Raw genomic sequence first — 14,597 nt, 5'->3', positions numbered from 1 at the left:
TCTGCAGCTACCATCACAGTGCTCTACATCTCTGCGGCGATTCGATGCCTCCCATTATCTAATCAATCACCACAATCTCGACAAGACGCCTCGCACCGAAGTTTCGTCAATCCGCGCTCAAATCAATCTCAACACTGAACAAAGGATACCCTCTTCTCAGTGCGAGACGGTGCGATGAGACTAGAATGCAGATCATTGACACATGGCACGGTTCTGTCCTGACTCTGTCTTCCAACTTTTCAGATCAATCTAATCAGATCAAACTTTCCAACCTCGGACACACTCGGAAATCCTGTCCTCGCAAATTTTCTCCACTTTGTCATGGAGGATATAGGGCAAGCGGGTACGAGTGTAAAAGTATCACACGACTATCGGTTACTTGGCACAGAAAATCTAATCAGATGGAGTACCGATAATCAATCATCTATGTGGGGCACCTGCCGCGAGCTTTGACCTCGAGGCTGTTCTCACCGCTGCCCAGCCTCCCAACTTCCTGCAACTTGTTCACACCTTCCCGATGTCGTTGCTCTCGCTTGGACGCCTTGTTCCTTCCCTCATGTGACACGAAAACGTGGCTTTACTCGAGACTGCCGTCACAAGTCCTGGGCGTCTTGGCTCGAGATGAACCCTGCATGGCACCGGTACTGGTGGGTCGGCCTCTGGTGTCAAAGGCTAATCAGATTTTTTTCTTATCAGATGTAACGTGGATGGTACCAGGGCTGCTCTGCACGAGCATTGCTCAACATCTTGTTTCTGTGCAGTGTCAATCGTGCCATTTTCCTGGTGTGGCCGATGAACGGAGGTAGAGAGATGTGCGTCGTGCAAGGAAGGGCAAAGCCGTACGATTTGCATGATCTACCGAGTAGCAAGTCTGACTGTAGGTAGAACAATCTTTCATCTTTGTATCAATCTTTCGGATCATCTCTGATCTTCACCTTGCGTGCTTTTCCTTGCATACGTTCTTTACTTTATCTTATCGATCTTCTGTTTATCTCTATCAAGGTGTTTGCAAGGGCGTACATCAATCGCAACCATGTCTTTACAAGTCCAAGAAACCACGCCTCAAGCTGCACCTATCAATGCATCCGCATCTACTCAGACCTACGACCTCGTCGTCGTAGGTTTCGGCACCAGTGCACTTTCCCTCGCAACCGCCCTCGCAGACTCAGAAACAGGCCTCAAAGTCCTATTTCTCGAGGCCAAAGCCAATTTCTCCTGGACACCAGCATCAGTACTGCCAGAAAACACAACACGCACATCCTTCTTGCGAGACTTGATCACCACACACAACCCTCGCAGCGAATTCACATTTGTGAATTATCTGTTTGAGAGCAAGCAGTTGGTGCAGTTTGTCAATTCTTCGCATATTGCGCCGTCGAGATTGGTTATGGGAAACTATCTATCTTGGGTTGCGGAAAGAATGTTGGAGAGGGGCTGGGTAAGATACTCGAGTACTGTTACTAGAGTTGTTCCTGTCAAGAATGGCTCAACTCTGATCAATGGTTGGAAAATCCATGTTTGTGATGCTCAAGAAAACACCAGCGTTGTTTCTTCCAAGCGTGTTGTTCTGGCTACTGGGTCGCAACCGAGTATCCCTGATGCATTGTTGGGTGCTAAGGATAAAGTGTTGCATACTTCTGAAGTTGCACCTTTGTTGCACAATCTCAAAGATCAGGACATAGCCATTGTGGGAGAAGACCAAGAAGCAGCTGAACTTCTCGAGCATTTGCAGAGTGCAGGAGCTTTGCATCGTGTGAGGGCAACTATGTTTATCTCAGACTCTGCATTGCGACCAGAGGACAACACTTCCTTGTAAGCTGGTCCTATATCTCCTCTGCCTACCAGGCCGTCTCTAACAGAGTCCCAGCACACAAGATATTATCGATAACTGCCTTCCTGGCGCAACAACAAGCCACTACCCACCCGAATTGCGTCCTCGCCTAATCTCTGCCTCTACCATCCCCAACCACCCAAGAATCTCCATCCAAACCATCGAAACGATCTACGAAAATATGTACGCCCAACGCGTCCTGACTCCCAACCCTAGCGACTGGCGCTTCAACATCGTCCCCTTGACAGAAGTAACTTCCCTCATCCCTTACAACAACAAACTCCGCCTCGGCCTCAGAAACACACGTACAAACGCCTCTAGCACCAGTGTCGGTGCTTTTGACGTTATTATCTCTGCAGGAGGATACGTCCACTCGACATCTCTGCTGCAAGACATTGAAGCTGCGGGTGTTTTGCAAAACAAGAAGCCGACTGTGGATGCAGAGTATAGAGTCTGCTTCCGCAGAAATGCGGTAGCGAAAGATACAGGTGTTTGGGTGGTTGGTAGTTTGGAGCAGGGGAGTAGAGATGAAGGGATGGGATATGCGGTTGAGAGAGGAGCGAGGTTGTTGAAATCCGTACTTGATAGCGTGACGAGCACTGTAGAGGATAGAGCGGAGGTCGCCATGTTGTAGAAGATAGATGGACGACTGAGGTGTTTTTGCAATTTTGGAGCGTCTAGGGAAAGTAAAGAAAAAGTTGTTTGTCTTGCTGTATGCGTTCATAGCGTTACTTCTTCTGTTTCCATGAGCAATGTGAACACCTTTTTGTTACATGCCTCTTGAATCTTTGATGCTTCTATGATATGAGCAAGACTTGTGCATTGATAAAGACCACAATCGGAATCAGTAGCACAGGTCTAGTCAGAAGAAAGCCATTATAAGTACTTTTGATTCACGACCACAACTATCAACATCTGATTATAACAAAACACACACGACCTACTTCCCACGCTCAAAGCTTGGCTTTAGGCATTGAAGCTAACAGCTCCTCTCCAATCTTCCGCATCTCAAACTTCTTGATCTTGCCACTGCCAGTGATAGGAATCTGATCCGTGACACCATTTTCACCAAGCCAGAAGACATGAGCAGGAGCTTTATGTCTACCCAGAGTCTGTCTAGTCCACTCACGCACATCTTCATCGCTGGGCTTGGTCGTGCCAGCAACACGCTGCAAGAATGCAGCAACCACTTCGCCGTACTTAGAATGTGGTAAGCCGACGACAATGGCACGCTCGACTGCCTCATGTTTGATCAGACGTTCTTCGATCTCGAGCGGGTAGATGTTTTCGCCGCCGCGGATGATGATGTCCTTGAAGCGGCCGGTGATGGAGCAATAGCCATGGCGGTCAAAGACTGCTTCATCGCCTGTGTGTAGCCACAGCACGCCATCGGCATCGCGTTCCATGGCCTCGGCCGTCTTGGCAGGATTGCGGAAGTAGCCTTGTTGGAGTTGGTAGCCCGCGATGCAGAGTTCGCCGCGTGTGCCGACGGGGACGATTCTATTGTTCTTGTCGACGATTTTGGCGTGGGCGTGTGGCATGAGGGTGCCAACTGTGGTGAGACGACGATCAATAGAGTCATCGACAAAGGCATTGAAACAAGTCGGCGAAGCCTCGGTGAGACCATAGCTGCTTGTGAACTCTGTCATACCGAACTCGTTGACTAGCAGTTCCATCAAGTGACGTGGTACGGGAGCACCTGCAATGATTCCTGTTCTGAGTCTATCGCAGTTGAAACCAGCGGGTCGTGGTAGACTGAACAACGTGTCAAACATGGCTGGCACCCCGTGGATGGCGGTACATTTCTCCTCAGTGACAGCCTGCAATACAGCCGGTCCATCAAAGATCTCCGAGGGGTAAATAATCTTTGCACCATGTGTCAAGCAAGCCAACATGCCTAGTACCAGACCGAAGCAGTGGAACATGGGCGGTGGACAACATAGTACATCCTCTTCTGTCAAACTCATACGATCACCGATGAAGCGGGAGTTGTTGAGCAGACCATGGTGTGTAAGCATGGCTGCTTTGGGATGACCAGTCGAGCCACTTGTGAATTGAAGGTTGCAAGTCTCATAGGGTGAGAGACTATCTTGTATTTGCTTGACTGGTTCATTGGGCAGTCGTGATCCGATCTTGATGGCGTTTTGATAGTTCAGTAAATTGTCGAGCTTGTCTGCCAGAATGATAATCTGCTGCAGTGCTGGCAACTTTTCTGAGCTATTCGAGAACTGCCTAAGCATGGCCGCATTGTCAATGTGTTTGCCAATGGTCGGTGTCGCGAAGAGGATCTTGCAGTCTATCGTTTTGTTAGTGAGATGATCTTGATTATGGCAGATGACTACTACTCACCTGTATATTTAAGAGCATACTCTGCCTCAGGTGTTGTGTATGTATTGTTCAAGATGACCAGCACAGCGCCAATACGCATACACGCGAAGAAGACCGAAGCATATTCAACTCTGTTGCCAGCAAGAATGGCTATCCTATCTCCTGGACGAATGCCTCTTGAGTAGAGATATCTGGCGAGCTTTGAACTCTCTTCTTTCAAGTCGTTATATGTCCATCGTGTTCCGGTCCAGGGAAACACAAGTGCTTCACGCTCTCCATATCGTTCGCATTGAATATCGAGAAACTCTCCCAATGTGACTGTCACCAATGGAGGATCTGCAGGTCCGTGGAATAGCGATGGTTGGATCTTGGGTGTGTTCACCTCGTAGATGCTGTTGATCGTTTGCATTGTGATTGTTGTCTTACACCAATATCTTCATCACTCAGAGAGGATCTGATAAAAGATGTGCCAATGCACCTCCCGCCATGTTTCCATCACTGAGGCACCATCCCGACACCGGCTAAAATTCTGGCAAGTTCGCAAGCTACAGCCTAACGTCTTACAAATTGATGAATTGAAAAAGCTAAAGCAACGGCGTCTTCTCGTATGAGCAAGTGCTCGCGTCCGACACGAACGAACATCGCTGTTCTGCCTCGGCATGCTCGCAACGAGAATGTAGTTCGGGCGTAGCGGATGATCATCGCATGGTTGATCCAACAGAATCGATCAGCGGCAGGGACACAGACGCTTGATCTGCCGAACAGCAAGGTAGGAACAACCAAGGTCGTACGACAAGCCATGGGAAGCTTGTGGAAGGCGAGACAAGTCCGTGAAGGGAGCTTGGCAAGTGGAAGGAAGGAGCGAGAGCTCGGACAAGGGCATTCTCGCCAAGCATGGGCCGTGCTTGCTGTGTGAGGGCGGGTCGATTATCAGATTGATAACCCTAAATGCACCGTCTATGCACCTGGCTGCACCTCGTTCAACTTTGTCAGAAAATCGTGTCAGTCACTACGATCATACCTCGCGAAATAAGTTCGAATCTGGCATGGCCTTGCAGAAACTCTTGGCCATATACACTGGTGACCTAGGGCATGCGTCTCGCATTGCGACCACCAGCTATCTTACAGAGCTGCCATGGCCGGGACTTCCGGATGCTGTTCAGTGTGACGAGTCAAAGAGGGACAGGGTCGCAATTCCATACATTCAGTCATAGACTAAACACTTTTGACACTCCTCCCCAAATTTACAACTTGGCAGCCCAAGCAGCCCGATCAGCACTCTCCAAAGGTCTCTCCCTCCCGTCCCAAAACACTGGACACAGTTGGAACCACTTCTCCCTGCTCGCAATACTATGCACACTCCTCTTATGTCCCAGATCCACGAACTTGCCAATAGCTAGACCTTGACTCTGCTCATAGCTCAGGATGATGCTTCCCGAAGCTTTGGGCTCGCCAACCACATTGGCAGTGCGAGGATCATCCAGAAAACAATAGTGGATGCAACTGCTGTACCAAGCATTTACTCGCTTGGCACCGCGGAAAGATGAGTCGCCGACGAGGGAATGGCGGCCACGGTCGTAGTTCCCAGCATCAAAGTGGGCGCCGTAGTGATCTTCCTTTGCCCAATACAACTCATAGTAGCTGAATCTTGTATCGTCGAAGCGACCAAACAAGCACAAGACATGAGGGTCATAGTGCAGGTTTCTGAGGTAGTTGCGATGATGCTCGAGGTCTCCCGTTTCATTCCATCCTTTTGCAACACGAGGGTCATTCTGCCACGTGTGGAAGAGATTGAGGTGTTCGGCGTTTGTCCAGTCGACAACTTCGAGAGAGAAGTGTTGATCGACTTCGGGGATGTAGCGTGAGTAGCAGATGCTTTGAGGTGCGGGTTTAGGACGACGCACGGGGTGCCGGGCGTAGATGCGCTCGTTAGGAAATTTCATAGTAAAGTGGTGGTTTTCCGGCATCAAGGGGTAATTCGAGAGAGATGTGCGAAGGTGTGAGTCGATGCCATCACCTAGGATCCAGATAGGGCGAGGACCAGCGGGCGATGCAGCACCTTGCCAGAAAGAGCTACGTAGAATGAGGAGCTCATCACTGCGAGGGATGGACTCAATTGGCAGATGCCATGCTCTGGGATGTTCAATTGCAAGACCAGTGGCCAGCAGCTCGTCGCGTAGGGTTTGTTTGCCTGCACCTTGCAGTGTCAAACGGAAGTGCTCACTGTTGGGATAGGCGAGGTAGATCGCATGGACAACGCTCCACACCTGGCCAAGGGAAGGAACAGTACTGTCAGACCATTTGAAGGTGGTTTGCGGACCGCGAACAGCACGAGCCCAATCACTGTTATCGTTGAGTGGAGGATGTGACTCTTTGGCTGTCGTGTGCAGATCCAGCCATGTCAATGAGTCTGAATGCAATACTTCAGCTGGCGCCTTTCCCTTGAGAGGCTGCTCCTCTAGGTGCAATACTCGTCTGGCAGGAAAATTGGACGAGACAACATCGACTCGGTATGAGGTGAGGAACGGATGAGGCAGCTTGACCAGAGGGTAGTGGTGTGGTGATGCAGATCCTTGAGCCATTGTGATATGTATCCCTGCAAAGCGATGTTGATCTGTTGACAGTAGTAAGTCAAGGCCTACCTTGAGCATCAAGTATATTTCGGGCACCCTGATGGCCTCCCTCGGCACAGGAAGCTTGGACTAGCCGACGGAAACGCCATGCTGGCCAGTCAGTGAAGAGTGTTGTTTGGCCATACTACAATCTGCGAGACGATACGAAATTGTAGCGCAGCGCCGGTGGCGTAAAGTCGTTTGAAGAAGAATGGCAGTGTGATGCATCAAGCCACTTCTCGCTCGTGCAGAACAGGACGTGCGGTGGGGCGCCCTGCAGATCTTCGTCCTGTTGAAGACCCTTGCAATACGGCCATCCCTACTATCAAAAAACTGGAGGCATAGACCAAGTGCTAGTCGTGGTCTGACACATGCAATGTAATCAGATCCGAGCAATACTGCAGCCAAGCACAGGAGGATCGATTTCGCTGCTGGTCCAAGCTTTTGAGCTCGCTAAAATCTAATCAGATGCAACTGCCGTCTGTGCTGCAACCCCACTTCACCTCCACCAACCTCCTCCTTCAGGGTTTTGACAACCAAGTGGATATCAACGACATCGGTGTACACAAATTATCTAATCAGATGCATCAAGTTTCTCTAGCGTCTCACGTAGCCCTCACCGTTGTTCGTGTTGGATCCACGAACGTGCGCCATGAAAACTCTTCATCTTATCAGATGTCGTGCCATCGTAGCGGATCTACCGCACGCGTACCTGAGCAGCCGATGTCGCTTTAGGCCATCACGACCCAAAGTTCAGAGCGGTAACTTCCATAATGAATCCTCTGGGCGAGCATGGCTCGTATGAGGACGCCTTGTGGTTGCTCGGTTGTATGCTTGAGTCTGGTGTCTGCCGATAGTCAACACGTCCACCAATACCCACCCAGGTCTTCAAGCCCAATGAACCGTAGAGATGGGCTACAAACATATCACTGAATGGAGTTCTACAAGTGATGAAGCCCTGAACAGTACATCTGGGGCCTGTGTATTTCCTTACAATATGGACAGACTTGCTTTCCAATCAAGCACTACTCCAAGTGGCATGAGGGAGGACATCTTGCTAGCATCATGGTTGATTGTGCTCCTGAGGACTCGCGAAGGCGAACGTGTAACTTTTGGTTGGACATATCAAAGCTTCTCAGATGCATCGGAGAAACCATGCAGGCATATCTCAATGGAGGAGATCATGAAAGGATTGCAAGACTCGGTCGACAGTGTTATCAGAACTATTGCGAGCCAGATCTCCGCAGCAAATCTGCATGAGAAGAGTACGGAGCCTGCCTCGCTGCTCCTGAGTACTGGTCGACTACAGCAGCAACAGCAGCCTAAGGACCAACCAATGGTGTGTTCATGATATCTGGGATTACACACATTCTTATCAGCTGACATGATGGGCAAAGGGAACTCTCCATCTTAGCGTACGCTTGCTCGATGGCAACATTGACATCCAGCCAGCATTCCGCAGCAAGGACATGTTGGATAACGAGGTGACCAGATACATCAGATCACTGCAAGACACCCTACAACTTTGCATCTCGAAACCTGGAATTACAATCGAAGACTCGATACGACCAACATCGAGCGATCTGGACGAGATCTGGCGATACAATAATGTATTGCCACCAACTTACGATTTCTGCATGCACGAAATGGTGTCAGAGCGAGCTCAGCAGTTCCCCGAAAAGGTCGCAGTTGACTCCTGGGATGGCACTTTGACATTTGGACAGATCGACCAATATTCGACCTCTATGGCACATTCTCTGGTCGCCGAGGGTGTGCAACCACATGACATCGTACCGTTGTGCTTTGAAAAGTCACGATGGGCGATTGTTGCTGTACTAGCAACCATGAAAGCAGGAGCGACCTTTGCAATGATGGATCCGTCACTTCCGCTTGCTCGACTCCAAAACATGGCTGTGCAGATTGGTGCGAAAATCATTGTTTCTTCACGTACACAACATGATTTTGCCAAATCTATCTTGCCGAGCGCACCACATCTTATCGTCGAAGAAGATACTTGCAAACGAGCAGTTCCTGGAAGCTTGAAGACTCTACCGCCAGTTGACCCTGACACTCTTATGTATATCATCTTCACATCTGGAAGCACTGGTACGCCAAAGGGTGTCACAATCTCTCACAAGACATACACCAGCAGCGCCATTCCTCGAGCGATAGCAGTTGGCTACACCGAGACTTCTAGAGTCCTCGACTTCGCGTCATATGCTTTCGATGTCAGTATTGACAGTATGTTTCTGACGGTGAGCAACGGCGGCTGTCTTTGCATTCCTTCAGACGAAGATCGCTTGAACGATATTAATGGCGTGATTCGGAATATGAAGATCAACTACGCAGGCATCACGCCATCTATGGCTCGAATCTTGGATCCAGATGTCATCAAATCACTCGATGTTTTGGGTCTTGGAGGAGAAGCAGCTTCTGCCAGAGATGTCAACTTTTGGGGTCAAGACACCAGGATTGTTATTGGCTATGGACCTTGCGAGTGTACCATTGGATGCACGATCAACAGCGACACTGCAACAGGCAGAGATTACATATCTATCGGCACTGGCAACGGAGCTTGCATGTGGATTGTGAACCCTGATGACCATGAGCAACTTATGCCTGCCGGTGCCGTTGGCGAATTGCTTGTCGAAGGCCCCATCGTTGGACAAGGTTACCTGAACGATCCTGAGAAGACGGCAAATGTGTTCATTAATTCCCCTTCCTGGCTTGTCAAAGGTCACGGCAAGTATGCTGGTCGCCGCGGTAAACTGTATAAGACTGGAGACCTCGGAAAGCATGATCCTGACGGTTCTGGTGGTATCATTTTTGCTGGACGAAAAGATACTCAGGTCAAGCTTCGTGGCCAACGTGTCGAGTTGGGCGAGATTGAAAGCCAGCTCGTGGCTAGACTGCCATCTGGCACTACAGTGATTTCTGAGGTCATTGTACCACAAGGCACGGGAGGTCAAGCTACGTTGGTCGCCTTTGTCGCACCTATCGCCTCGAAGGGGCACGGCCAAACAGAGATTAGCTCGATCAAGCTTTCGGATGAGCTACGTGAAGCACTCTCGAAGGCTGATGCAGAGGTGAAGGAAGTTCTGCCTCGCTATATGGTACCCACTTCATATATTCCTGTCAATCATGTCCCAGTCCTGATATCTGGGAAGACTGATCGCAAACAACTGAAAGCTTTCGGCGCTACGGTAGAATTGAAAGATCTCAGTCAGGACTCGACTGAGGCTTGCCGTGAGCTCAACGACCTGGAAGAACGCCTACAGCAGGCCTGGAGTCAGGTACTGAATGTAGAGGCTGCGGGCATTAGTCTCAAAGATAATTTCTTTGCCCTTGGCGGCGACTCTTTGGCAGCGATGAGACTTGTATCGACCTGCAGATCGCAAGGACTTATCTTGTCTGTCATTGACACATTTAGCAACCCAAATCTATCTGCGATGGCCAGTGTCATCAAGACCGGTGATGTTCATACCCACAGGGAGATCTTGCCGTTCTCCACCATCGCGCGCTCGGTCGATGATGCTCGTCTAGAAGCAGCACAAGCTTGTGGAGCTGACGCTTCACAGATTGAGGACATCTATCCCTGTACCCCAACACAGGAGTCACTTTTCACGTTCTCACTCAAGTCGAAAGAACTATATCTCGCTCAAAGAGTGGCATCTATACCTCAAGATATGAGTGTCGACGCTTTGAAGAGGGCTTGGGAGAAAGTCGTCGCTTCCAATCCAATCCTTCGTACTCGTGCTGCACAGCTCGAAGAACCTGGACTTCAGCAAATTGTGCTGAACGAGAATATATCCTGGAGATATGCCAATGACTTGAACCAATACCTCGAGAACGATAAAAACGAGAGAATGGACCTTGGCCAAAGCTTAGCCCGTTATGCCATCGTTGATGCAGCAGAAAATGGCAAACGCTATATGGTTTGGAGTATCCATCATCTGCTGTATGATGGATGGTCAGAGCCTCTCATCCTCAAGCAAGTCAGCGATACTCTCCAAAACAAGCCGATCGAGATCCCAGCTCGCATGAGAGACTTCGTCGAGTATGTTCGCGAGACGGATGAAAATGCCATGCAAGAGTTTTGGAGACAGGAGTTGAAGGGCGCTGTGGGGCCCCAATTTCCCCGCATGCCATCTAGGGACTTTGTGCCCACTCCTGATGCTATGGTTGAGCGTATGATACCACTCGAAACCGGCGCTGGCTTCCCATTCACACTGGCAACACTCATCCGCGGTGCGTGGGCACTCGTGGCTTCGCAGTACTCTGGCAGTGATGATGTCTTGTTCGGGGAAACACTGACTGGTCGTGATGTTGCACTTAATGGAGTCGAAAGTATTGTTGGCCCACTGATTGCTACAGTACCTATTCGTATTCGAGTCAACAGAAACAGCACTCTTGAATCCTTCTTGCAATCCGTCCAACAAAGCATCCTGGCTAGAACACCCTATCAACACATGGGATGGCAGAACATCAGGAAGGTCAGCCATGACGCTCAGCATGCGTCAGAGGCACCAACTGGTCTCGTCATCCAGCCCGAGCCTGAGTACGTGGGCAATGACCTTGGTTTCCAGCTTGGAGATGTAGTTCGCGAAGCACTCCATTTCAACCCCTATCCTCTCATGGTTGGATGTGGTATCCGAAAGGGTGGCTTCAGAGTCTGTGCCAATTTCGACAGCAGTCTAATCGAAGTCTCTCAGATGGAGCGTATTCTTGCACAGCTTGAAGTCGCTTGTAGACAATTGACTAAAGAGCTTTCGAGACCTGTGAGTGAGGTCAGCTGCCTACCGGAGACAGAGTTAGACCAGATTTGGCAATGGAACCAAAATGCGCCCTTGTCTTATGACGATGCAACAAAACGTCTGGGCGCGAACGTAGATACGAAGCAAGGCTCTGTTTATCCTTCTGCAACCGTGGCTTGGGTATGCGATCCTCGTAATTCGTCCATGTTGGTGCCCATTGGGTCCGTGGGTGAGCTCTGGCTTGAAGGCAATTTTCTCCCTGGTGAGACACTTGAGTCGCCAACTTGGCTCCTGGCTGGAAGCTCTTCCTATCCTGGCCGCACTGGCAAAGTGCAAGCCACAGGTGATTTGGTTGAGCTGCGTGCTGGCGGTAGCTTGGTCTTCGCTGCCCGCAAGGACAACTTCTTGCCTATTCAAGGCCACACAGTCGATTTTGCCGATCTCGAAGCGCATGTTGCTAGATACTTGCCGCCTGCTACCCGTGGTGCTGCCACAGTCTTACAATCGACATTGGAAGATAGCCAAGAGATTGTGGTCTTTGTCGATCAACGACCATCTCTCGAAGACAGTGTCAATGTCCTGTCTGAAGATCACAAGATTTATGGCTCGGAAGCAACAATCCGTGCCAGGATCCCTATCGAGCTTGCCACTGCATTGAAGAAGCTTGACAAGTATATCCATGACTCATTGCCTTCTTACGTCGCACCATCTGCATACATCGTGGTAGACAACTTGCCTACCAACAATGCAGGTCAGATCGATCGCGATGCACTGAACAGCCTGGCTTCGAGCATTGCCTCTGATGTTCTCGATCAACTCCGCGAAGGACTCAAACAAGCTTGGTCGACAAGTGTAGCTCATACCAAGCTGACACTATCAGAGAATATCCTGAGAACAGCTTGGGCCAAGATCCTCCGCATCAGCGCAGACAAGATTGACGTTGACGACAACTTCTTCCGTCTCGGAGGTGACTCCGTACTGGCAATGAAACTAGTGTCCAATCTTCGTGCTCAAGGACATGCTCTGTCTGTGGCTGATATTTTTCAGCACATGCGTCTTGGTGATGCCGCTAATGTGATGAAGTTGGATGCCATATCGAGAGCTAGGGACCAGATGAAGTCGTACAAATCTTTCTCTACGCTGGGTATATCGAACGTTGAGAGCTTTTTGTCTGAGATTGTCAGACCTAAGCTTGCGAACCAAGACTGGGTTTTACGCGATGTGCTTCCTGTGACTGATACACAAGCACTCGATATCAAGCAAACTGTTTCGCCACCACGAACGTCCATTCAATATACCACCATGATTTTTGAGAAGGATATTGATAGTGGGAAGTTGCTTGATGCTTGCAGGCAGCTCGTCAAGACGCATGATATCCTTCGTATGGTCTTCATTGAGCACGATGCGACTTTCTATCAAGTCATCCTGGAAAATTTGGATGATGTGGTTGTCACCAAGCAAGTTGAGGGCGATCTGAAACAACAGATCACGGATATCTGCACTGCAGATATTGAAGAAGAGTTTGCGCTGGGCAATGCTCTTACAAAAATATTGCATGTCAAGAGCAGCGATGGGCAAGAAGGTCTTGTTCTCCGCCTTTCGCATGCTCAGTATGACGGTGTATCATTGCCAGCACTGCTCGCCGATCTCGAGACGTTGTACACTGGTGGCAAGATCTCGAGCGAGCCATTCGCTACACACATGTCGGCTACATTAGATCCATCTATGCAGGAGAAAGCTCTGACATACTGGAAGGACTTGCTCTCTGGCTCTTCGCTGTCATCCCTGGGCACTTCCACTGAAGAGAACGACAAGGGCATATTCAAGTCTGCCTCAGTAGACATGACAAACAAGCCTTCAGACGTAACGACCGCCAACATTCTCACAGCAGCATGGTCTCTCGTCCTAGCTCGCCGCCTCCAAACTCACGACGTCGTCTTTGGCGCCGTAACCTCCGGCCGCAACATATCCAGTCTAGCAAATGCAGACAGCATCAATGGTCCCTGCTACCAATTCACTCCCATCCGCATTAGCCTCTCTTCTTCCCAAGACACTTCCATACTTCTCCGCAATATCGCTGCCCAAGTGGCTGCATCCAGCGCCCACGACTTTTTAGGCTACTCACGTATCGCCGCTGCAGTTGGTTGGGATACCACCTCTGGATTTGACAGTCTAGTTCATCATCAAGATGATGAAGATGATGTGGACACTTTGCCATTTGCGGGTGGTATCTGTGCTGTTGCTTTGGTGAAGCCGCATGGTGATAGTCCAAAACCGTTTAAGGTTGTGAGTTTTGTTAAGAGTGGAGAGACTTATGTGGGTGTGGTTGGTGCCGAGGGGGAGGTTGCTTTTGTTGAAGAGGTTTTGTGGGAGTTGGTGGATGCTGTCGGGGAGGTGGTTAGAGGTGGTCAGCTAGCGATATGAAGTGGAGAATGATGGTGTCAGAAAAGCCAGAAAGATGAGATGTAGGGAAGATAGTATCAAGTAGACGGATGCACTCATTCGTGGTTTCTCTTGTGAATCTGTTCTATGAATTTTCTGTTCTTTCTGCTTTCAATGGCAACCTGTTATCAAAATGGCAAGCACGATGGTCAAGAACACTTCCAATTCGAGTTCAACCAGGATTCATACCTTCTCCTTTCGAATCTTGATCACGTTGTAGATCCCTCAGCACTCAAGAAGCAATGACGAAATCTCAGTCATGGCTTTTGAACAAAAGCCAACATTCTCAATATGCAAGTTGGCCAACACGTATACCGGACCCCGGCTTGTTACAGAAGTCGCCGGTACAGATGGATCATGGACATGCAATGCTTACACTCTGATTCAGATGAAGTTACAGATATGAATTTAAATCACCAGGACATTCTCATATCTCCTGAGTGGATCGAAGATGTGATATGATTGTGTCGTGTTCGTAGATGAATCATTGTTAACGCAGCCGGCTTGTTTGGATGTATGCCGAAGCTCGTTGCTTGGATGACCCTGGCTCAATCTTTAGTGTCTTCTTTTCTGTGCTGCTTCAAGACGATAAGCCACCTGTAATGTTCGTAAGATAGTTTCTAGACGATC

At 49.5% G+C, this 14,597-nt stretch overlaps 4 protein-coding genes across 4 annotated transcripts; 2 read left to right on the top strand and 2 right to left on the bottom strand.

Annotated features, from left to right (window-relative positions):
* Nucleotides 1–1,033: 1,033 nt before the first annotated feature.
* On the top strand, nucleotides 1,034–2,465 carry M437DRAFT_60503 (uncharacterized protein; the record flags this gene model as incomplete). The annotated part of the gene is made up of 2 exons (XM_041023765.1): nucleotides 1,034–1,812; nucleotides 1,868–2,465. The coding sequence occupies 2 exons, from the start codon at nucleotides 1,034–1,036 to the stop codon at nucleotides 2,463–2,465; spliced, it is 1,377 nt and encodes a 458-aa protein (XP_040875005.1).
* Nucleotides 2,466–2,784: 319 nt separating this feature from the next.
* M437DRAFT_60531 (long-chain fatty-acid-CoA ligase) lies at nucleotides 2,785–4,568 on the bottom strand (the record flags this gene model as incomplete). Its single annotated transcript, XM_041023769.1, has 2 exons — nucleotides 2,785–4,127; nucleotides 4,181–4,568. The coding sequence occupies 2 exons, from the start codon at nucleotides 4,566–4,568 to the stop codon at nucleotides 2,785–2,787; spliced, it is 1,731 nt and encodes a 576-aa protein (XP_040875004.1).
* An 835-nt stretch (nucleotides 4,569–5,403) lies between these two features.
* Nucleotides 5,404–6,741, bottom strand: M437DRAFT_89031 (acetyltransferase SidF; the record flags this gene model as incomplete). The annotated part of the gene is made up of 1 exon (XM_041028952.1): nucleotides 5,404–6,741. The coding sequence occupies one exon, from the start codon at nucleotides 6,739–6,741 to the stop codon at nucleotides 5,404–5,406; it is 1,338 nt and encodes a 445-aa protein (XP_040875003.1).
* Nucleotides 6,742–7,768: 1,027 nt separating this feature from the next.
* M437DRAFT_60473 (nonribosomal peptide synthase SidD) lies at nucleotides 7,769–13,949 on the top strand (the record flags this gene model as incomplete). Its single annotated transcript, XM_041023760.1, has 2 exons — nucleotides 7,769–8,110; nucleotides 8,169–13,949. 2 exons carry the CDS (start codon nucleotides 7,769–7,771, stop codon nucleotides 13,947–13,949), a joined length of 6,123 nt encoding a protein of 2,040 aa, XP_040875002.1.
* Between the last annotated feature and the right edge of the window lie 648 nt (nucleotides 13,950–14,597).

The sequence above is a fragment of the Aureobasidium melanogenum genome (assembly GCF_000721775.1).
Source record: "Aureobasidium melanogenum CBS 110374 unplaced genomic scaffold scaffold_40, whole genome shotgun sequence".
Classification (NCBI taxonomy): Eukaryota; Fungi; Ascomycota; class Dothideomycetes; order Dothideales; family Saccotheciaceae; genus Aureobasidium; species Aureobasidium melanogenum.
This window is presented reverse-complemented; position numbering and strand designations above follow the sequence as displayed.